The sequence below is a fragment of the Anomaloglossus baeobatrachus genome, chromosome 1 (genome assembly GCF_048569485.1).
Source record: "Anomaloglossus baeobatrachus isolate aAnoBae1 chromosome 1, aAnoBae1.hap1, whole genome shotgun sequence".
NCBI lineage: Eukaryota > Metazoa > Chordata > Amphibia > Anura > Aromobatidae > Anomaloglossus > Anomaloglossus baeobatrachus.
This window is the reverse complement of record NC_134353.1, coordinates 620,752,721-620,776,849: the sequence shown is the minus strand read 5'-3', so window position 1 is coordinate 620,776,849 and position 24,129 is coordinate 620,752,721. Positions and strand designations below refer to the sequence as shown.

At 44.6% G+C, this 24,129-nt stretch overlaps 1 protein-coding gene across 1 annotated transcript in view; it reads left to right on the top strand.

Annotated features, from left to right (window-relative positions):
* The window catches only part of LOC142245804 (contactin-associated protein-like 4), a 795,990-nt gene that overhangs the window by 187,172 nt on the left and 584,689 nt on the right, over positions 1-24,129 (top strand). Inside the window, exon 2 of the mRNA XM_075318773.1 lies at positions 13,580-13,690. Within this exon, the coding sequence (XP_075174888.1) occupies positions 13,580-13,690 (111 nt within the window). The remainder of the gene's footprint in view (positions 1-13,579; positions 13,691-24,129) is intronic.

The window sequence follows — 24,129 nt, the reverse complement described above, 5'->3', positions numbered from 1 at the left end:
GATGAGCGAGTACTAAAAAGCTCGGGTGCTCGAAGCTCGGGCCGAGCCTCCCAAGATACTCGTGTACTCGGCCCGAGCAACGAGCCCAATGTTATCCTATGGGAGACCCGAGTATTTTTGTGAAATGACCTCCCGGCAGCATGGAGAAACCCTAAAAATGGCACAAAAGTCTCAGAAGAGTGCTCAAATGACATGGCAACAGCATGGGGAAGACCCCTTGAAGCATTTATCACTCAAAAGTCACAGCTGTGAACAATTTTGTCCGCGTTTTACGCCATTTTTACGGACTCACCAGAAAACCTTCCAAAATGACCCCAAAATGATTTTTCATGGCAGAAATGTTAAGGGCACATACCCAATAGTGAGATAGAGCTGGTGTATGTTACTTTTTGAGATTAATACATGAAAGATTTTACGTGAAAACATTGTGTGGCACTCCGATGTCCCTGAGAAGAGACGTACATGAAGGCCTCTTGAGTCTAATGTGCCCATTTTGAGGAAGTGAGTCTTTGTAGTATTTTCCTTTGCCAGGGCAGTCCAAAATTGTGAGGTTCACCAATGTCCCTGGATAGAGACGTGCATGATGGCCTGTAAACCTGAAGTGCCCATTGTAAGGAAGTGGGTCTATTTTAGTATAGCCCTTTGCCAGGGCAGCCAAAAATTGGGAGGCTCCACATTGTCCCTGGATAGAGACGTGCATGATGGCCTGTAAACCTGAAGTGCCCATTGTAAGGAAGTGGGTCTATTTCAGTATAGCCCTTTGCCAGGGCAGCCAAAAATTGGGAGGCTCCACATTGTCCCTGGATAGAGACGTGCATGATGGCCTGTAAACCTGAAGTGCCCATTGTAAGGAAGTGGGTCTATTTTAGTATAGCCCTTTGCCAGGGCAGCCAAAAATTGGGAGGCTCCACATTGTCCCTGGATAGAGACGTGCATGATGGCCTGTAAACCTGAAGTGCCCATTGTAAGGAAGTGGGTCTATTTCAGTATAGCCCTTTGCCAGGGCAGCCAAAAATTGGGAGGCTCCACATTGTCCCTGGATAGAGACGTGCATGATGGCCTGTAAACCTGAAGTGCCCATTTTAAGGAAGTGGGTCTATTTCAGTATAGCCCTTTGCCAGGGCAGCCAAAAATTGGGAGGCTCCACATTGTCCCTGGATAGAGACGTGCATGATGGCCTGTAAACCTGAAGTGCCCATTGTAAGGAAGTGGGTCTATTTTAGTATAGCCCTTTGCCAGGGCAGCCAAAAATTGGGAGGCTCCACATTGTCCCTGGATAGAGACGTGCATGATGGCCTGTAAACCTGAAGTGCCCATTGTAAGGAAGTGGGTCTATTTCAGTATAGCCCTTTGCCAGGGCAGCCAAAAATTGGGAGGCTCCACATTGTCCCTGGATAGAGACGTGCATGATGGCCTGTAAACCTGAAGTGCCCATTGTAAGGAAGTGGGTCTATTTCAGTATAGCCCTTTGCCAGGGCAGCCAAAAATTGGGAGGCTCCACATTGTCCCTGGATAGAGACGTGCATGATGGCCTGTAAACCTGAAGTGCCCATTGTAAGGAAGTGGGTCTATTTTAGTATAGCCCTTTGCCAGGGCAGCCAAAAATTGGGAGGCTCCACATTGTCCCTGGATAGAGACGTGCATGATGGCCTGTAAACCTGAAGTGCCCATTGTAAGGAAGTGGGTCTATTTCAGTATAGCCCTTTGCCAGGGCAGCCAAAAATTGGGAGGCTCCACATTGTCCCTGGATAGAGACGTGCATGATGGCCTGTAAACCTGAAGTGCCCATTGTAAGGAAGTGGGTCTATTTCAGTATAGCCCTTTGCCAGGGCAGCCAAAAATTGGGAGGCTCCACATTGTCCCTGGGTAGAGACGTGCATGATGGCCTCAAAACATTAAGTGTCCATTTTAAGGAAGTGGGTGTATTTCAGTATAGCCCTTAGGCAGGGCAGCCAAAAATTGGGAGGCTCCACATTGTCCCTGGGTAGAGACGTGCATGAGGGCCTCAAAACATTAAGTGTCCATTTTAAGGAAGTGGGTCTATTTCAGTATAGCCCTTAGGCAGGGCAGCCAAAAATTGGGAGGCTCCACATTGTCCCTGGGTAGAGACGTGCATGAGGGCCTCAAAACATTAAGTGTCCATTTTAAGGAAGTGGGTGTATTTCAGTATAGCCCTTAGGCAGGGCAGCCAAAAATTGGGAGGCTCCACGTTGTCCCTGGGTAGAGACGTGCATGAGGGCCTCAAAACATTGTTCCCATTGCAAAGGAGCGGGTCTCCTGTCGTTGTAATGTCCATTCTGCAAAGAATGGGCGAAAAAATTTACCACTGGGGGTATACCTGAAACAAAGACCTAACTATTGTAACGGTCATCATGATGGCGCATGAGGAGAAGGAGGAGCAGTCCAGCGATTATCCAAAGTCGAGAAGTGTACCCATGGGTGAGTGGAGGTACATGGCAAACTTTAAATTCCGCTCTCATTTGCTGGTGGTGTGGTGAAGTCTGTCCCAATCCAACCCTTGTTCATCTTTATCAGAGTCAGCCTGTCAGTATTTTCAGTTGACAGGCGGGTGCGTTTATCTGTAATGATTCCACCTGCGGCACTAAAAACACGCTCTGACAAAACGCTAGCAGCAGGGCAGGCCAGGACTTCCAAGGCGTAGAGAGCCAATTCATGCCACGTGTCCAGCTTGGATACCCAATAATTGTAAGGCACAGAGGAATGTCGGAGTACAGTTGTTCGATCTGCAAGGTACTCCTTCAGCATCTGGGCAAACTTAGGATTTCTTGTGGCACTACCCCGCACCTCAGGGGCTGTGGTACGTGAGGGGCTGAGAAAACTGTCCCACATCTTAAAGACTGTTCCCCTACCTCTGGCGGATTGGACTTGTGCCTCTCTCGGCTGTACGCCTCGGTTGTCCACTGATTCCTGACCTATGCCGCTAGCGTTTTGTGAGGGGAATGCTTTGCCTACTTCCGTGAGTATGGCCTTCCGAAACTGCTGCATTTTGGTTGACCTCTCCTCCACGGGAATAAGAGACAAAAAGTTCTCCTTGTAGCGTGGGTCTAACAGTGTTACCAACCAGTAATGATTGTCGGCCAAGATGTTCTTAACGCGAGGGTCACGAGACAGGCAGCTTACCATAAAGTCAGCCATGTGCGCCAGACTCTTAACAGCCAGGACTTCAGTAGCCTGACCAACAAGATGACTGAACATGCTGTCCTCCTCCTCCTCCTCCTCCTCCTCCTCCTCCTCATCTACCCTGTCCTCTGGCCAGCCACGCTGAATCGAGGATATGACTGGTGTGCATGTCATATCCTCAATTTGGCCGGAGAGTTGCTCCATGTCTTCATCCTCCTCCTCGTCATAGTCCTCCACTGCACGTTGTGATGAGACGAGGCTGGGCTGTGTGTTATCACCCACACCCACTACTGTTTCTTGCTGCAACTCATCGCGCTCCGCCTGCAATGCATCATGTTTGTTTTTCAGCAGGGACCGTTTTAGAAGGCAGAGTAGCGGTATGGTGACGCTAATAATGGCGTCATCACCACTCACCATCTTGGTGGAGTCCTCAAAGTTTTGGAGGATGGTACATAGGTCTGACATCCATCTCCACTCCTCAGGTGTTATGTGTGGAGTTTGACCCATTTCCCGACGGCTTAGGTGATGCAGGTACTCAACAACTGCCCTCTTCTGCTCACATATCCTGACCAACATGTGCAGAGTTGAATTCCAACGCGTGGGGACATCACACACCAGTCTGTGAGCCGGAAGATGCAAACGGCGCTGAAAGCCGGCAAGGCCGGCTGAAGCAGTAGGTGACTTTCGAAAATGTGCAGACAGGCGGCGAACTTTTACCAGCAGATCAGACAGCTCTGGGTATGACTTTATGAACCGCTGAACCACGAGGTTGAGCACATGGGCCACGCATGGAACATGTGTCAGCTGGCCTCGCCTCAAAGCCGCCACCAGGTTCCGGCCATTGTCACAAACGACCTTTCCTGGCTTTAGGTTCAGAGGTGTGAGCCAGTGATCTGCCTGCTGTTTCAGAGCTGTCCACAGCTCTTCTGCATTGTGGGGTTTGTCACCTATGCAGATTAGCTTCAGCACAGCCTGTTGCCGCTTCGCCGAGGCAGTGCTGCAGTGCTTCCAGCTTGTGACTGGTGTGGAGGGCACAGTGGATGAGGATGCGCAGGAGGAGGAGGAGGCTGAAGAGCATGACATTCCGGAGCTGTAGAGTGTGGGTGAAACACTGACTGAGGTAGGGCCTGCAAACCTTGGTGTGGGAAGGACGTGTTCCGTCCCTCGCTCAGACTGGGTCCCAGCTTCCACAATATTAACCCAGTGTGCCGTCAACGAGATGTAGCGGCCTTGCCCACAAGCACTTGTCCACGTGTCTGTGGTTAGGTGGACCTTGGGTGAAACAGCGTTGTTCAGGGCACGTGTGATGTTTTGTGACACGTGGTTATGCAACGCGGGGACGGCACACCGGGAGAAATAGTGGCGGCTGGGGACCGAGTAACGTGGGACAGCTGCCGCCATCAGGTCACGGAATGCTTCTGTCTCCACCAGCCTAAAAGGCAACATTTCCAGCGCAAGCAGTCGCGAAATGTTAGCATTTAGAACTGTGGCATGTGGGGTGTTGGCAGTGTATTTGCGCCTGCGTTCAAAGGTTTGCTGAATGGATAACTGAACGCTGCGCTGGGACAAGGACGTGCTTGATGATGGTGTTCTTTCTGCGTAGGCAACTGCAGGTGCAGGAGTGGAGGAGGCTTGTTCGCAGGCAGCATGGACAGAGGATTGGCTCGCATGCACAACCAGCGAAGACGTAGCAGTGACATCAGCAAGCACTGCTCCTCGACTCTGTTGTACTTCCCACAAAGTCGGGTGCTTGGCTGACATGTGCCTGATCATGCTGGTGGTGGTCAGGCTGCTAGTTTTGGTACCCCTGCTGATGCTGGCACGGCAGGTGTTGCAAATGGCCTTTTTTGAATCATCTGGATCCAACTTAAAAAACTGCCAGACTCGTGAAGACCTAACATTTGTACAGGCACCTTGTGTCGTCGTGTTGTTCCGGGGAACGGTTGCCTGACTTCTGCCTGGGGCCACCACCCTGCTTCTTACTGCCTGTTGTGATGCTACGCCTCCCTCCCCCTGTGCACTGCTGTCCTCGCTCTGCATATCCTCCTGCCAGGTTGGGTCAGTTACTGGATCATCCACCACGTCGTCTTCCTCTTCCGCACCCTGCTCCTCCTCCTGACTTGCTGACAATTGTGTCTCATCATCGTCCACCACTTGTTGAGACACGTTGCCAACTTCGTGAGAACGTGGCTGCTCAAATATTTGGCCATCTGTACAGACGATCTCCTCATGACCCACTTCAATATGAGCTGGCGAGAGGCCAGAATGTGTGAATGGAAACGTGAACAGCTCTTCCGAGTGTCCAAGTGTGGGATCATTAATGTCCGAGGAGGACGTGTACTCAGCCTGGTGGTAGGAAGGAGGATCAGGTTCAGAAATGTGCGGTGCAGTATCACGGCTACTGACACTTGACCGTGTGGAAGACAGAGTGTTTGTGGTGGTGCCAATCTGACTGGAAGCATTATCCGCTATCCAACTAACAACCTGTTGACACTGGTCTTGGTTCAAGAGCGGTGTACTGCTGCGGTCCCCAAGAATTTGGGACAGGACGTGCGAGCGACTAGATGTGGCCCTTTGTTGTGGCGAAATTAGAGCTTGCCCACGACCTCGGCCTCTGCCTGCACCACCATCACGTCCACTTCCTTGTTCCTTGCCAATGCCCTTGCGCATTTTGCAATGCTGTGCACTGCTGACGTGTATATTCACTACTTGTGCGTTATATCAAAGTTTCTGGAAATTGCACACAAGTGCACCTGTACGCTGCCACCGACAGGCACACACGTGCGGTTTTTAAATGCAAGCACGGACGCACTAAGAACCTAACACAGGTTTTAGGAGCAAAAATTAAGAACTCTGACACTATCAGCCACTGCTGACTGACGTGTATTATACACTACACTTGTGCGTTATATAATAGTTTGGTAAAAACGCACACCAGTGCACCTGTACGCTGCCACCAACAGGCACACACGTGCGGTTTTAAAAACCAAGCACGGACGCAATAATAACCTAACACAGGTTTTAGGAGCAAAAATTAAGAACTCTGACACTATCAGCCACTGCTGACTGACGTGTATTATACACTACACTTGTGCGTTATATAATAGTTTGGTAAAAACGCACACCAGTGCACTTGTACGCTGCCACCAACAGGCACACACGTGCGGTTTTAAAAACCAAGCACGGACGCAATAATAACCTAACACAGGTTTTAGGAGCAAAAATTAAGAACTCTGACACTATCAGCCACTGCTGACTGACGTGTATTATACACTACACTTGTGCGTTATATAATAGTTTGGTAAAAACGCACACCAGTGCACCTGTACGCTGCCACCAACAGGCACACACGTGCGGTTTTAAAAACCAAGCACGGACGCAATAATAACCTAACACAGGTTTTAGGAGCAAAAATTAAGAACTCTGACACTATCAGCCACTGCTGACTGACGTGTATTATACACTACACTTGTGCGTTATATAATAGTTTGGTAAAAACGCACACCAGTGCACCTGTACGCTGCCACCAACAGGCACACACGTGCGGTTTTAAAAACCAAGCACGGACGCAATAATAACCTAACACAGGTTTTAGGAGCAAAAATTAAGAACTCTGACACTATCAGCCACTGCTGACTGACGTGTATTATACACTACACTTGTGCGTTATATAATAGTTTGGTAAAAACGCACACCAGTGCACCTGTACGCTGCCACCAACAGGCACACACGTGCGGTTTTAAAAACCAAGCACGGACGCAATAATAACCTAACACAGGTTTTAGGAGCAAAAATTAAGAACTCTGACACTATCAGCCACTGCTGACTGACGTGTATTATACACTACACTTGTGCGTTATATAATAGTTTGGTAAAAACGCACACCAGTGCACCTGTACGCTGCCACCAACAGGCACACACGTGCGGTTTTAAAAACCAAGCACGGACGCAATAATAACCTAACAGGTTTTTTTGGGGAGCGACAATTACAGTACAGACAAGTCAGACACTATCTGGACTGTTTTACACTGTGTACACCAGCCCCAGATATGAAGGCTGGTATACGGTCACCACTACCCTGCCTGCCTGCCTGCCTGTATACTGCTACAATAGTCCTGACAAGGACTCTTTTGGTCACTAGCCTGTATTCAGACCTGGCTATACCCTGCCTGTATATAGCAACAATAGTCCTGAGAAGGACTCTGCTACTGTACGCCGACCTGGCTATACCCTGCCTGCCTGTATACAACTAGAATAGTCCTGAGAAGGACTTTTGGTCACACTGTTTGCAGCCCTGCAACTGAAAAAGCTATAAAGGGCCGCAAAGCTTTCCCTGAATCAGCGACACTCTCCCTACACTCACTGTCAGAATAGCTGTGAGCAGAGCACAGCGCGCCGGCCTATATAAAGGCTCGGTGACGCTGTGCAGGCCGGCCAATCACTGCAATTCCACAACTAACAGGGCTGTGGCATTGCAGTGGTCTGCCAGCCAATCCCTGCATGAGGGCTGGCTCTCAAAAGAGCGCCAACATGCAGAAATGAAGACCACGAGTAAAGCACGAGTATCGCGAGATTACTCGGTCCCCGCCGAGCAGCCCGAGTACAGTGATACTCGTGCGAGTACCGAGTAGTGACAAGCATGCTCGCTCATCACTACTGTTTAACTCTTGCTACTGTCTATCTTTAACACCGACATATAAGGCATGTAATTTACGTGGCATGCCATTTCAGACATCCATCAGCTGTAATGGGATCATGTGAAGCTGATAGATTGCTATGATAGTTGGGGATCTGTTGAACATCCCTATTCCTGTCATCTTAGCACCCCTGTGAATCTAAGCCACAAGCTGGGCTTCATCGTGGACTATCATTTATTCTATATACTTCAATCATATTCGGGATCAGAAAAATCATACTAGCCTAAATAATTATGTTATCTGGTTATTTTTTACAGTACAATGAATGACGTAAAAACAAAATAAAAAAAAGAATAGTGGAGTTACCTTGATTTACTATTTCACCCCATTTTTTTCTTTTCTCAGTAAATTATTGGGTTACACTAATTATATCTTTCAAAACTCCAATTCATTCCATAAAAATAAATCCCTATCTGGGAATGTCAGTGAGAAAAATAAAAAAAAGTTGTGATTTTTGAAAAGTAGGCAAAATAATAAAGTGCAAGCAGTAAAAATCGCCCAATCATAAATGGGTTAATTTACATTGATTACAAATAGTCTCGAATAAACGATTGCCTCAAAGGTGGCAATTCTGAATTGTAATTCCAATCCTTATTGTATAACAGTATTTATCCTTGGTTTGAGTGTTAGTGAAGAAATGTCATGCAGCAGTAGATGCCAATGTATCAAATGATATTCACTTTGTGAAATGCTCCAACAAATCTCATATAATTAGAGATTTCTGGATATCCTTAAGCACTGATGATTTATATCAAAGATAAGCAAGATGAACTGAGCAAGCAAGGATTTTATAATTGTAGGTGGTTTTCTTAGCCTTTTCTTGACTTTTCCTGCGTTACTGAAAAGCTTTTCTAATCTTCTATGTTCTGTGAAAAGCCTGCAGTTTGGGCAAGCAAATGGAAAAAACTCTGTGTACTCCAAAAAGTTAAAGTTCAAATAAAATTTTTATAAAGTGCGTGTTTTATATAGACATAGTGGCATAATCAAACTAGTTTCGTGTTGCTTAGAAGAAAAGGGTACTGAATTATAGTTTTTAACTGTTTATAGCAAACGTACATTTATCTATACATTTTGTTGGGGTAAATAAAAACTATCTGCAATTTGCTTTGCTCTGCTTTGTGTGCTAATACCTGGTTTGTTAAACCATTCACTCTACTTTCCCATGAAGTGAACTGATCTCCCCTTTGCTCTGCTGTGTGTGCTAATACCTGGTATGTTAAACCATTCACTCTACTTTCCCATGAACTGAACTGATCTCCCCTTTGCTCTGCTGTGTGTGCTAATACCTGGTATGTTAAACCATTCACTCTACTTTCCCATGAACTGAACTGATCTCCCCTTTGCTCTGCTGTGTGTGCTAATACCTGGTATGTTAAACCATTCACTCTACTTTCCCATGAACTGAACTGATCTCCCCTTTGCTCTGCTGTGTGTGCTAATACCTGGTATGTTACACAATCCACTCTACTTTCCCATGAACTGAACTGATCTCCCCTTTGCTCTGCTGTGTGTGCTAATACCTGGTATGTTACACGATCCACTCTACTTTCCCATGAACTGAACTGATCTCTCCTTTGCTCTGCTGTGTGTGCTAATACCTGGTATGTTAAACCATCCACTCTACTTTCCCATGAACTGAACTGATCTCCCCTTTGCTCTGCTGTGTGTGCTAATACCTGGTATGTTAAACCATCCACTCTACTTTCCCATGAACTGAACTGATCTCCCCTTTGCTCTGCTGTGTGTGCTAATACCCGGTATGTTACACCATCCACTCTACTTTCCCAAAATATCTGACCTGTTCTCTCTTTGCTTCAATATTTCCCTGGCATGCTCCAACTTCTCACTGTGACCTCTTCCCCCTCTGTTCCCCACCTTCCTTTTATGACCTTTGTTTACTTTGCCTATGTGATGCTGCATCTGGCTTCTTTGATTGAATATTCAAGAGGTCCTTGCTGCACCCCACCCCTTCACAGCTGATTGCACTTATATATGTACATATTGGGGCAACTAAAAAGTCTGCACAAGACTTTTCGTCTGCACCAATTCAAGTCTGCACCATATAAGTATGATGTATTGAATTAGGCCAGAATTGTACCGGAAGTGACCGGAAGGTAACTGGAAACATAGTCACTGTAAACAATATTTGTGTTTTTCTTCTCTTTCATCCCTATATTACTTCACTTTCTACTGCCCCCTCTGATCCCTAAACCCAGTAATGAACTATTCATCTCTCCCTCCATCCTCCCCACCCATCTCACCTTCCCCTCAGATATTTTCCTCCACATTTCACCCAGTGTCTCCAGACACACACGACCATCTCATGGCCTCTCCTGCTCCCACCTGCTAACACTCACTCTGCTTCTCCTCACTGTTGGAGATGTCTCTCCTAATCCAGGTCCTCCTCACCACATCCCTATTGTCACTTCAAACCCTCGTCCACAACCTATCACAAATTTCCGCAACCTCTCTAACCTCATACCTATCCACCCCGCACCCGCTCCCCCAGTCCCACTAACAGGAGCATGGAACGCTCGCTCTGTCTGCAACAAACTTTCCTACATTCATGATCTTTTCATCACTAATAAACTTTCCATTCTTGCCATCACAGAAACCTGGCTCACCCCCTCTGACACAGCCTCTCTTGCTGCACTTTCTTATGGCGGTCTCCAACTCTCTCACACCCCCCGCCCCAGTAACAAGCATGGTGGAAGAGTTGGTTTTCTCCTGTCCAACCAATGCTCCTTTACACCAATTCCACTACCACCCTCTGTTACTCTTCCCTCTTTTGAGGTACACTCCGTACGCAAGTATGCCCCCTCCAACCTTCAACTGGCTGTCATTTACCGCCCTCCAGGGCCAGCCACTGCCTTTTTTGATCATTTCACCACCTGGCTACTACACTTCCTTTCCACCGACATCCCCACCATCATCATGGGTGATTTCAACATCCCCATTGACACTTCCCACTCATCTGTCTCCAAACTTCTAACACTCACTTCCTCCTTCGGTCTCACCCAATGGTCCTCTGCAGCTACTCACAAAGATGGCCACACACTGGACCTCATCTTCACTCGCCTCTGTTCCCTATATAACCTCTCTAACTTGCCTCTCCCCCTGTCTGACCACAACCTACTCACATTCTCCTCCCTCTCTTCTCCAAGTACGCAACCCCCCCTCCACAAACTTTCACACCCTCATAGAAATATCAAACACCTTGATTTACACGCACTTTCTCAGTCCCTTCTCCCTCTGACAGACATTGCATTTTTACACGATGCAGTTGCTGCTGCAACTTTATACACTACAATCTCTGCAGCTCTCGAATCAGCTGCCCCCCTCACACACCAAAACCCGCACAATCAACAGGCAACCCTGGCACACAAGTCAGACTAAACAACTTAGACAGGCTTCCAGAATTGCTGAGCCCAGATGAAAGAAGTCTCATTCCACTGGGCACTTCATTGAATATAAAGAGTCCCTCACCACCTTCAATTCCACACTCACTGCTGCAAAACAAACCTACTTCCCATCCCTCATATCTTCTCTCTCTCACAACCCTAAACAGCTATTCAACACTTTCAATTCTCTCCTTCGTCCCCCAGCACCACCTCCCTCTCCTCTCATCTCAGCTGATGACTTTGCCTCTTGCTTCAAGCAGAAGATTGACAACATCAGAGCAAGATTTGGCCCACAATCACCACAGCCCCTCATCATAGCTACTCAGCCCTCTTCTTCTAAAACCAGCTTCTCCACCATGACAGAAAACAATCTTTCCACTCTACTCTCAAGATCACATCTAACCACCTGTGCGCTTGACCCGCTCCCATCGCATCTCATCCCCAACATCACCACAGTCCTCCTCCCAGCCCTAACCCATCTCTTCAACCTATCACTAACAAGTGGTGTATTCCCCTCATGCTTTAAACATGCCTCCATTACACCCATCCTCAAAAAGCCCTCCCTTGACCCATCCTCTGTGTCAAACTATCACCCCATATCCCTTCTCCCCTATGCCTCAAAACTACTGGAACAGCATGTCTATCTTAAATTGTCCTCATACCTCTCCTCCTGCTCCCTCTTTGACCGGCTACAATCTGGCTTCCGACCACATCACTCTACTGAAACTGTCCTAACCAAAGTCACCAAAGATCTACTAACCACCAAAGCCAATCGACACTACTCTATCCTCCTCCTCCTGGACCTGTCCTTTGCCTTCGACACAGTAGACCATTCCCTCCTACTACAGATTCTCTCATCTCTGGGTATCACAGACTTGGCCCTATCTTGGATATCCTCATACCTAACCGACCAAACTTTCAGCGTCTCCCATTCTCACACCACTTCCTTGTCTCGCCCCCTATCTGTCGATGTCCCCCAAGGCTCAGTTCTTGGACCCCTGTCGTTCTCCATCTACACCTTCAGCCTGGGACAGCTCATAGAGTCCCACGGCTTTCAGTATCATCTGTATGCCGATGACACAAAGATCTACCTCTCTGGACCTGACATTACCTCTCTAGTAACCAAAATTCCACAATGTCTGTCTGCTATTTCATCCTTCTTCTCTGCGCGATTCCTAAAGCTCAACATGGACAAAACAGAGTTCATTGTCTTTCCTCCTCCTCACTCATCTCCTCCAACAAGCCTTTCCATCAAACTTGATGGTTGCTCAATCTCCCAAGTCTCACAAGCTCGTTGCCTTGGAGTAACCCTCGAATCTGCTCTATCCTTCAAGCCACACATCCAAGCCCTCTTCACCTCATGCAGACTACAACTCAAAAATATCTCCCGGATCCGTGCTTTCCTTAACCAAGAATCAGCAAAAACATTAGTGCATGCCCTCATCATCTCCCGCCTCGACTACTGCAACCTCCTGCTCTCTGGACTCCCTTCCAACACTCTTGCACCCCTCCAATCTATCCTAAATTCTGCGGCCTGCTTAATCCACCTCTTCCCCCGCTATTCCCCAGCCTCACCTCTCTGCCAATCCATTCACTGGCTTCCCATCGCCCAACGACTAGTTCAAAACATTAACCATGACATACAAAGCCATCCACAACCTGTCTCCTCCTTACATCTGTGACCTAGTCTCCCGGTACCTACCTGCACGCAACCTCAGATCCTCACAAGATCTCCTTCTCTACGCCTCTCTTATCTCCTCTTCCCACAATCGCGTACTAGATTTCTCCCATGCCTCCCCCATACTCTGGAATGCTCTTCTCAGCATATCAGACTCTCCCCTACCGTGGAAAGCTTCAAGAGGAACCTCAAAACCCACCTCTTCCAACAAGCCTACAACCTACAATAGCCCTCAGTCCAGTACACCACTGCGCAACCAGCTCTGTCCTCACCTATTGTACCATCACCCATTACCTGTAGACTGTGAGCCGTCGCGGGCAGGGTCCTCTTTCCTCCTATACCAGTCTGTTTTGTACTGTTAATGATTGTTGTACGTATACCCTCTTTCACTTGTAAAGTGCCATGGAATAAATGGCGCTATAATAATAAATAATAATAATAATAATAATTATAATAAATTATATAAATCAAGTGAAAGAAAGTTGGAAAGTTGCACAATTTTTTGTGTGCGAGAATTGTTTGAATATTGTTACTGTTCTGCCAGAGTAACGTTGTATGATTAGATTGAGTTTCAAGATTTATAAATCATGTTATTGTACAAAAGATGTAGAAAAATACAAAAAACTGATGTTTATTTTTATTTTATTGTTTTCTTTACACAGATGAATGTGATGGTCAACTTGCATCATCTCTCCCTCCATCGTCTTTTACCAGTTCATCAGAACTTTCTACCACTCATAGTGCTGGGTTTGCTAGGTTAAACAGAAGAGATGGTAAGTTTTTGCTGTTTGTGCAGCTATATTGTTTACTTTACTATTTCTAAATATATAAAAGTATATTATAATATTGGTTGGTTACCCAAGACAAGCTAATCATGAATATTTTGCTACTTGTGATCAGTTAAAATTATCAGAGGTACAACTTTCGGACTACTGCTCTTCCTTCACCTTCTACAAAAATCACACATTGTAAAATGTCCTTTTTACAGTGGAGAAAATAAGTATTTCATTCACTGCAGATTTTGCAATTTTTTAAAAAATGGAGAGGTCTCCAATTTTTAATGTAGGTGCACTCCAACTGTGACAGACACAATTAAAGAAAAATCCAGAAAATCACATTGTAGGATTTTTAAAAAATTAATTTGCATTTTATTACATGAAATAAGTATTTGATACAATAGAAAAATTAAACTAAATATTTGATATAGAAACCGTTGTTTGCAGTTATGGAGATCACACATTTCCTGTAGTCTTTGAACAAGTTTGCACAGAATACAGCAGGGATTTTGGCCCACTTCTTCATACAGATCTTCCAAAGATTTTTCAGCTCCCTGCAAAGATTTTCTATTGGGTTCACGTCTGGAGATTGGATAGGCCACTCCAGGACCTTGAAATGCTTCTTACGGAGCCCTCCTTAGTTGCACTAGCTGTGTGTTTTGCATCATTGTCATGCTGGAATATCCAGCCATGACCCATTTTCAATGCTCTTACTGAAGGAAGGGGATTTTTGACCAAAATCTCATGATATTTGACCCCATCCTTCCTCTTTTTAATACAGTCATCCTGTCCCCTTTGCAGAAACCACTTCCAAAGTATGGTTTTTCACACCCATGGTTCATGGTTGGGAAGGTGTTATTGTACTTAACCTTCTTTCTCCAAATATGACGAGTGGAGTTGAAACTAAAAAGTTCTATTTTGGTCTCATCTGATCACATGATCTTCTTCCATGCCTCATCTAGATTATCCAGATGGTCATTGGTGAACTTCAAGAGGGTCTGGACATGTGCTGGCATGAGCAGAGGGATCTTGCGTGCCCTGCAGTATTTTAATCCATGACAACGTAGTGTGTTACTAATGGTAATCTTTGAGACTCTATTCCCAGCTCATTCATTAGGTCCTATGGTGTAGTTTTGGGCTGATTCCTGACCTTTCTCAAAATTATCCTTACCCCTACGAGGCGAGATCTTGCATGGAGCAAGACCGAGTAAGATGGAAAGTCAACTTGTGTTTCTTCCATTTTCTAATAATTGCGCCAACAGTTGTTGCCTTCTCATCAAGCTGCTTCTCTATTGTCCTGTAGCCCATCCCAGCCATGTGCAGGTCTACAATTTTGTCTCTTAATACAGGTAATGAGTGCAGAATAGGAGGCCTTCTAAAAGAAAAAATAACAGGTCTGTGAAAGCCTGAATTCTTGCTGGTTGGTAGGTGATCAAATACTTATTTCATGCAATAATATTCAAATTAATTATTTAAATTACCAATGTGATTTTCTGGATTTTTTTTGCAGTCACAGTTGAAGTGTACCTACGATAACAATTACAGACCTCTCCATTCTTTGTAGGTGGGGATACTTGCAAAATCGGCAGTGTATAAAATACTTATTTTCCACACTGTATATAGCAAATCATTATTTTCAATGACTATTAGTTACCCACCAAAGCTATGCGCCATGATCTGTGATTGCCTGTTAGCAGGGGATTAAGTCCACAAATATGTATATTTTTCTTTAGGAATAAAATGACAATTAGGACCTACATAAAGTTTGTTACACTAAACAACAATTTTAAAAAGGTTGTCCACTTAATTTCTCTAGGCATGATTATATGGTATTTAATATAATTCTGCAAACTATCAAAGATGCTCTCTCTAAATGAAGCACCATCCACTTCTTCATCTAGCCTTGGTCACAGATTGCAGAGTGCTTCCATTATCAAAATAGCACTTGATGGAGGGTCATGTAGCCAGACCTATATCAAGCTGAAGTAAAGGGTATATGACACTTTGATTTGTTCTTGTTAAGACCATATAAATCATGTATTACTAATGAATACATAACATTTCCATACTCTTTTAGACTAAAAAAGCATTACTCATGGTAAATAACATCTCTTGTTTCTTTCTGTATTCTGTGAACATTTGCCAATTAGAGATGAGCGAGCAGTAAAATGCTCGGTTCTCGGGTCGAGCATATTGAAATGCTCAACTGCTTGACCTGAGCACGAAGCCCAATGTTAGCCTATGGGAAACTCGAGCACTTTTCCGGCGACACCCTTGGCCGTCTGGAGAAAGCTCAAAAATGTCACAAATGTATAACAATAGTGCTCAAATGACATGGGAGCAGCAGGGGGAAGACGCCTGAAAGCATTTCTGACTCCCATTTCACTGTTGTGAGCAATGTTGTCTGACTAATAGGGGGAGGAAGAATCCTGTGTTCCTCCTCCCATGTGACATGTGCGACATGCACTTTCGTTTAGTAGTGTATGTGCGTCAGCTTCTCTCTACCTGTACATTCACTGCTAAGTGAAACCAAAAGTGATCAGTAGAAGAAAAAAAAACAAACAACTATATATATATATATATATATATATATATATATATATATATATATATATATATAATATTCACCTATGTGCAGACTCCCGGGACACATGTGATCGCTCCAGGACCTGCCAGTGATCAGCTGATGCGGTCACCTGACAGCATCAGCTGATCGTATAAGTCTAGCGGTGAGGCCGACTTTTTATCACCCAGACGGTTAAAATGATCAGCTAATGCCATCAGGTGACCGCATCAGCAGATTACTGGCAAGTCCTGGAGCGATCGGACAGGAGTCTGCACAGAGGTGTATAGTTTTTTTTTTTTCTACTGATGCATCAGCTGATTGTGTAAACGGCTTTTAAACAATCAGCTGATGTGTCATGTGATTCAGGTCCTTGAACCTGATACATCTGATCGCTTTGTCTTCCAGTAAAACGATCAGATGATATTGGGTTCGGATTGGACATCACGGGACCCTCGACCCAGGACTATGGCGGAGGGGGGAGTTTCTTTTGTTCAATAAAGATGGAGTCACTAATTGTGTTGTGTTTTATTTCGAATAAAAATATTTTTCTGTGTTGTGTTTTTTTTTTATCTTTACTAGAAATTCATGGAGGCCATGTCTAATATTGGCGTTACACCATGAATTTCGGGCTTAGGGCCAGCTAATAATATACAGCTAGCCCTAACCCCATTAATACCCAGTGATCCACCTGGCACTAGGGCTACTGGAAGAGTTGGATGCAGCGCCAGAAGGTGGCGCTTCTATCAATGTGCCATTTTCGGGGTGGCTGCAGACTGCAATTCACAGCAGGGGAGGGCAGAAAGCTTGGGCCAAGTTTTGCTGCGGATTCCAATCCCCAGCTGCCTAGTTGTACCTGGCTGGACACAAAAATTGGGCGAAGCTCACACCGTTTTTTTTTTTATTATTTTATGAATGAAATAATTTAAAAAAAAAGGGCTTTGGGGCAGTCCGTATGTGCCTGCTGTACCTGGCTGGCATACAAAAATATGGCAAAGCCGATGGCATTTGTTTTTGTTTTTTTTAAATCAATAAAAAATAAAAGAAAAAACCCAAAAGACACAAAAAAATGTGTGGGCTACCGCTGCATTTTCTATTGCTAGCTAAGGGTAACCCAAGCAGCTACTGACTGTTAACCCGCACTGCTTGGTGTTATCTTCACTGGCAATGGAAAAGGCTATGTTAACGCACTGCATCTTTTACTGCATTTTTGGTGCATTTGTAAGGTTACAAAGATGCACCTAAATACATGCATTTCCTTTCAACAAGCAAAGTCTTTGAGATTTCTATTTTGCTGTCCACACAGGGCATCTTTTTTTGTTGCATCTTGGCTGTGTTTTTGAAGATGCAGCATGTCAATTCTTTTTGCGATTTTATAGTGTTTGAGCAGTTACAGTCAATAGATTTGACTTAAAAAATGTTTTGGGCAAAAGGCAGTAAAAACGTGGCAAAAATCCGTGCATTTTTGATGCATTTTTTGCCACGGGTGTACTTTTTTGGGGCCAAAAACACTGCATCTTTTTGATTAAGAAAATATGCAATGTGTGAACATAGCCTTACTTACCTTTTTCCTTTTCTGTAACTGTTTATGCCATCTAAAATATCAACTAGAAGTTTTTCTTCTATAGGTTGTTCCTCAGCACCCAATGTGCTGACAGTTAGGGGACGTGGGAGCAGAATAGAAACAGGTGTCATTGACATATTGGAAATGTCTCTGTGTACAACAGTAACTGTTATGGTGGTGCAGGAGGTGGACTGAGCAAAAAGATGACTCCAACTGATGGTGTAACTATCAAAAACTACATCATCTGTATGATATATACTCCTTTATGCCTATGCTTTTTCACCATTAATGCACTTACCTCAGTTTGGAAATAAGGCCAAATGTGACTTGTGGTTGGTACTACTACTGGTGGGTGTAATGCTTGCAGGTGCAAGCAAGGAGTGGACCCACAGGGCCACAGCACACAGAAAACCTAAAGGGGCTTGACTGTGGTTTCTAACCAGGTTTTCACAAGAGCCTCTAAAAGTGAGGGGGTTGCACTACTGGTAGTAAGCAGATGCCACTCAGGAAGACTGGTGCTGGCCCCAAGGATCAGGACACAGGCAGTCATTGATATGATAGGTGCAATCAGGATGGCTTATGTGGCAGGCTCAGCTGATACTAATTATGCAACAATGTCCAGTATGGCAGGCTTGACTGACAGGGTACAATGCAGCAGTGGCCAGTATGGCAGACTTGGCTTACCTTGGCTGACAGGGTACGATTGCAGCAGTGGATACATCCAGTACAGAACGGTATAAGCAATGTGGAACACCGCACTAAACAGCAGCAGCACTTAGGGTCCTGGTAACTAGCAATTTATAGACCACATTGCTAAGGCACCTCCCCTAAGTGCGATGTGTTATAAATACCTGATACACTTCCGGGTTAGGGTGTAGTGGCCCTTTAAGACAAAGTGCTCACTAAGAGCAGTCCCAATAGACCTGCAAAGTGTGTGCAGGCTCCAGGAGGTGGCGGCAGGGATCGGGGATGGAGCAGCCACTGCTGAGCAGCTGAGAAAGTGATAGTGCTAGCGTCTCCGCCGGGGGAGGGGAGCAGGACAGTGCAGGAAAGCCGGTAAAGGTGTTACACTGGGACAGTTGTTACCATCACTTTTGGGGGTGCTATAGCTGCTGCTAGCAGAAATCACATTTTTACATGTAATAGTTTTTTTTTCTCTATAGCCCTGTCACATATATCAACTGTGTAATGTTTGGGTTTTGCCTACATTTGGAACAAAATATAACATTTAAGTTTCTAAGCTTTAACAAACTTAAGCAATTTTTCCTTTAAACAGCTACAACAGTTCCCTGTATATCACTTGAATCTTGGGCTCTATAGTCAAAGAATGAGACTTTCACACATATTTTCAACCTGGTACATTAGCACTGAAGTAGTTCACTACAATCACATTATGCCTTTATATATGCCTATCCTGTGTCCTCTGAGCGATCCTCTCCCTACACAATACAGGCATAAAATGGTATTCTTTGGCTAGACCCTGTATTTTATATTGATTGTTATAAGGTTCAGAACGTAATAGCTGATATTCCCTTTAAGCTGAAGAATCGGCAAAGGAAAGTGTTAAAACAACATACAAATGAAGCAAATATCTCAATTACAGAAATACCTGCCTGCAGGGTGTGGTATTTTTTAACTCTTTAATTTCTACAGCATGCAGGTTAGAGAGAAAAGTGATATCAGCAAATATATTTTATCTTGCACGTCCGTGGAAAACACACATTTTTCATGGACGTGTTGTATGTGCGTATGGCCCTCCGTATGCTATGATTTTGGCACACGAGTGTTCTCCATGTGCTGTCCATGATAGCACACGGAGATCAGGAACATGATGTGCTGTCTCATGGGGCTGCTGCTTTTGGGTTCGTGATGCAGTGAATATGCTCGATCATAATGTGCGGGCCCTGAAACACGTGACAGCAGCACCAACGACAGCAGTGCTGGAGACAGGAGAGTATGGAAAATAATTTTTTTCATAGACTTGTGTTTTCTCCCGTACATGTCAAACTGATCACACCACTGTGTGGTCCATGGGACATGAGTAGAGTTGAGCGCAGTTCGTGGTTCGTGGTTCTCCAGTTCTAGGCTCGAGTGATTTTTGGGCATGTTCTAGATCGAACTAGAACTCGAGCTTTTTGCAAAAACTCGATAGTTCTAGAAACGTTCGAGAACGGTTCTAGCAGCAAAAAACCAGCTAAATCCTAGCTTGGTTTCTGCTGTAATAGTGTAAGTCACTCTGTGAATCACACTATTATGACATTTCAGTGTATAGTGTGCGTGAACAGCGCCTTCAGATCACTGCTGTTTCTATAATAGCGATCGCCATTTTTTTTTTTTTCTTGTCTTCCTTCCCTAAGCGCGCGCGTCTTGTGGGGCGGGCCAGCATGTCAGCCAATCCCAGACACACACACAGCTAAGTGGACTTTGAGCCAGAGAAGCAACGGCATGTGTGATAGGATGTCCATGTCACATGTCCCTGCATTAAAAAAACCGGACATTTTCTTCCAGGACGCCATTATCTGCCTTCTGCGTCTTTGGTGTCAGACATCACTGTCGCAGCTCCGTCCTCCTGAGTCCTATCGCCGATACAGCTGTATGCGCTCCATACACAGCGTTAGACAGCTTAGGGAGAGCACTTTATAGCAGTCCTTTTAAGGGCTCAAACCGGCAGGGTCAGAGAGCCATAGGTGACAGGTCCTGAAAACAGCGCCAGCGTCTGTGTAGCCAAGGTCAGGGATTTCCTCCCTGCATTTCACCATTAGGAGGGAATAGAAAGGCAGGCTTCCATTCCTCTACTCAGAGCACCACAATCCTGCCACTGTACCCTCTTGTCCTCTGCACACTCCAACTCATTATAACTAAGCCATTATACTAGCAAACACTCAGTGTACCTAGTGGCATCCTATACGTGGCTATTGGACTTTGCTATAGTCCCACTAGTGCACAGACATTTGCAGAGCACGTCTGCCTGCATTGCACACTCCAACTTTTTTAAACTAAGCCATTATACTAGCAAACACTCAGTGTACCTAGTGGCATCCTAAACGTGGCTATTGGACTTTGCTATAGTCCCACTAGTGCAAAGACATTTGCATAGCACGTCTGCCTGCATTGCACACTCCAACTTTTTTAAACTAAGCCATTTTACTAGCAAACACTCTGTGTACCTAGTGGCATCCTAAACGTGGCTATTGGACTTTTGTCTATTCACACTATTGGAACGATATTTGCAGCACGTCTGCCTGCATTGCACACTCAAACTTTTTTAAATTCAGCCATTATACTAGCAAACACTCAGTGTACCTACTGGCATCCTAAACGTGGCTATTGTACTTTTGTCTATTCACACTATTGGAACGATATTTGCAGCACGTCTGCCTGCATTGCACACTCAAACTTTTTTAAATTCAGCCATTATACTAGCAAACACTCAGTGTACCTACTGGCATCCTAAACGTGGCTATTGTACTTTTGTCTATTCACACTTTTGGAACGATATTTGCAGCACGTCTGCCTGCATTGCACACTCAAACTTTTTTAAACTCAGCCATTATACTAGCAAACACTCAGTGTACCTAGTGGCATCCTAAACGTGGCTATTGTACTTTTGTCTATTCACACTATTGGAACGATATTTGCAGCACGTCTGCCTGCATTGCACACTCAAACTTTTTTAAACTCAGCCATTATACTAGCAAACACTCAGTGTACCTAGTGGCATCCTAAACGTGGCTATTGTACTTTTGTCTATTCACACTATTGGAACGATATTTGCAGCACGTCTGCCTGCATTGCACACTCAAACTTTTTTAAATTCAGCCATTATACTAGCAAACACTTAGTGTACCTACTGGCATCCTAAAAGTGGCTATTGTACTTTTGTCTATTCACACTATTGGAACGATATTTGCAGCACGTCTGCCTGCATTGCACACTCAAACTTTTTTAAACTCAGCCATTATACTAGCAAACACTCAGTGTACCTAGTGGCATCCTAAACGTGGCTATTGTACTTTTGTCTATTCACACTATTGGAACGATATTTGCAGCACGTCTGCCTGCATTGCACACTCAAACTTTTTTAAATTCAGCCATTATACTAGCAAACACTCAGTGTACCTACTGGCATCCTAAACGTGGCTATTGTACTTTTGTCTATTCACACTATTGGAACGATATTTGCAGCACGTCTGCCTGCATTGCACACTCAAACTTTTTTAAACTCAGCCATTATACTAGCAAACACTCAGTGTACCTAGTGGCATCCTAAACGTGGCTATTGTACTTTTGTCTATTCACACTATTGGAACGATATTTGCAGCACGTCTGCCTGCATTGCACACTCAAACTTTTTTAAATTCAGCCATTATACTAGCAAACACTCAGTGTACCTAGTGGCATCCTAAACGTGGCTATTGTACTTTTGTCTATTCACACTATTGGAACGATATTTGCAGCACGTCTGCCTGCATTGCACACTCAAACTTTTTTAAATTCAGCCATTATACTAGCAAACACTCAGTGTACCTACTGGCATCCATAACGTGGCTATTGTACTTTTGTCTATTCACACTATTGGAACGATATTTGCAGCACGTCTGCCTGCATTGCACACTCAAACTTTTTTAAATTCAGCCATTATACTAGCAAACACTCAGTGTACCTAGTGGCATCCTAAACGTGGCTATTGTACTTTTGTCTATTCACACTATTGGAACGATATTTGCAGCACGTCTGCCTGCATTGCACACTCAAACTTTTTTAAATTCAGCCATTTTACTAGCAAACACTCAGTGTACCTAGTGGCATCCTAAACGTGGCTATTGTACTTTTGTCTATTCACACTATTGGAACGATATTTGCAGCACGTCTGCCTGCATTGCACACTCAAACTTTTTTAAATTCAGCCATTATACTAGCAAACACTCAGTGTACCTACTGGCATCCATAACGTGGCTATTGTACTTTTGTCTATTCACACTATTGGAACGATATTTGCAGCACGTCTGCCTGCATTGCACACTCAAACTTTTTTAAATTCAGCCATTATACTAGCAAACACTCAGTGTACCTACTGGCATCCTAAACGTGGCTATTGTACTTTTGTCTATTCACACTATTGGAACGATATTTGCAGCACGTCTGCCTGCATTGCACACTCAAACTTTTTTAAATTCAGCCATTATACTAGCAAACACTCAGTGTACCTACTGGCATCCTAAACGTGGCTATTGTACTTTTGTCTATTCACACTATTGGAACGATATTTGCAGCACGTCTGCCTGCATTGCACACTCAAACTTTTTTAAATTCAGCCATTATACTAGCAAACACTCAGTGTACCTAGTGGCATCCTAAACGTGGCTATTGTACTTTTGTCTATTCACACTATTGGAACGATATTTCCAGCACGTCTGCCTGCATTGCACACTCAAACTTTTTTAAATTCAGCCATTATACTAGCAAACACTCAGTGTACCTAGTGGCATCCTAAACGTGGCTATTGTACTTTTGTCTATTCACACTATTTGAACGATATTTGCAGCACGTCTGCCTGCATTGCACACTCAAACTTTTTTAAATTCAGCCATTATACTAGCAAACACTCAGTGTACCTAGTGGCATCCTAAACGTGGCTATTGTACTTTTGTCTATTCACACTATTGGAACGATATTTGCAGCACGTCTGCCTGCATTGCACACTCAAACTTTTTTAAATTCAGCCATTATACTAGCAAACACTCAGTGTACCTAGTGGCATCCTAAACGTGGCTATTGTACTTTTGTCTATTCACACTATTGGAACGATATTTGCAGCACGTCTGCCTGCATTGCACACTCAAACTTTTTTAAATTCAGCCATTATACTAGCAAACACTCAGTGTACCTAGTGGCATCCTAAACGTGGCTATTGGACTTTTGTCTATTCACACTACTGCAAATCTATGTGCAGCACCTGTTCATGACAACCTCCTGCTCTGTTTTTAATAAGCTATAATGATAGCACAAAATACTGCCATTTAGTGGCATCATAGAACTGGCTGTTGTATTCCATTAGTGCCCCACTGGTGACAAGCTATTTCTAGCACCTCTACATCACACCCTCATGCACATTTTGCTACGCTAATGTTATAGCAAACTCATGGAATTGATTGCTGCATTTCATAATTCGGAGGGATAGAAAGTCAGGCTTCCTTTAGCTTTTCCTTCTGTTCATAGACAGCATCTCCAAGAGCAATTTCCCCTCCACGTCTAAGTGTGGAGAGGCAGCTAGTGCGCATGCGTGTGCCGATGTACCCCAGCTGCAGC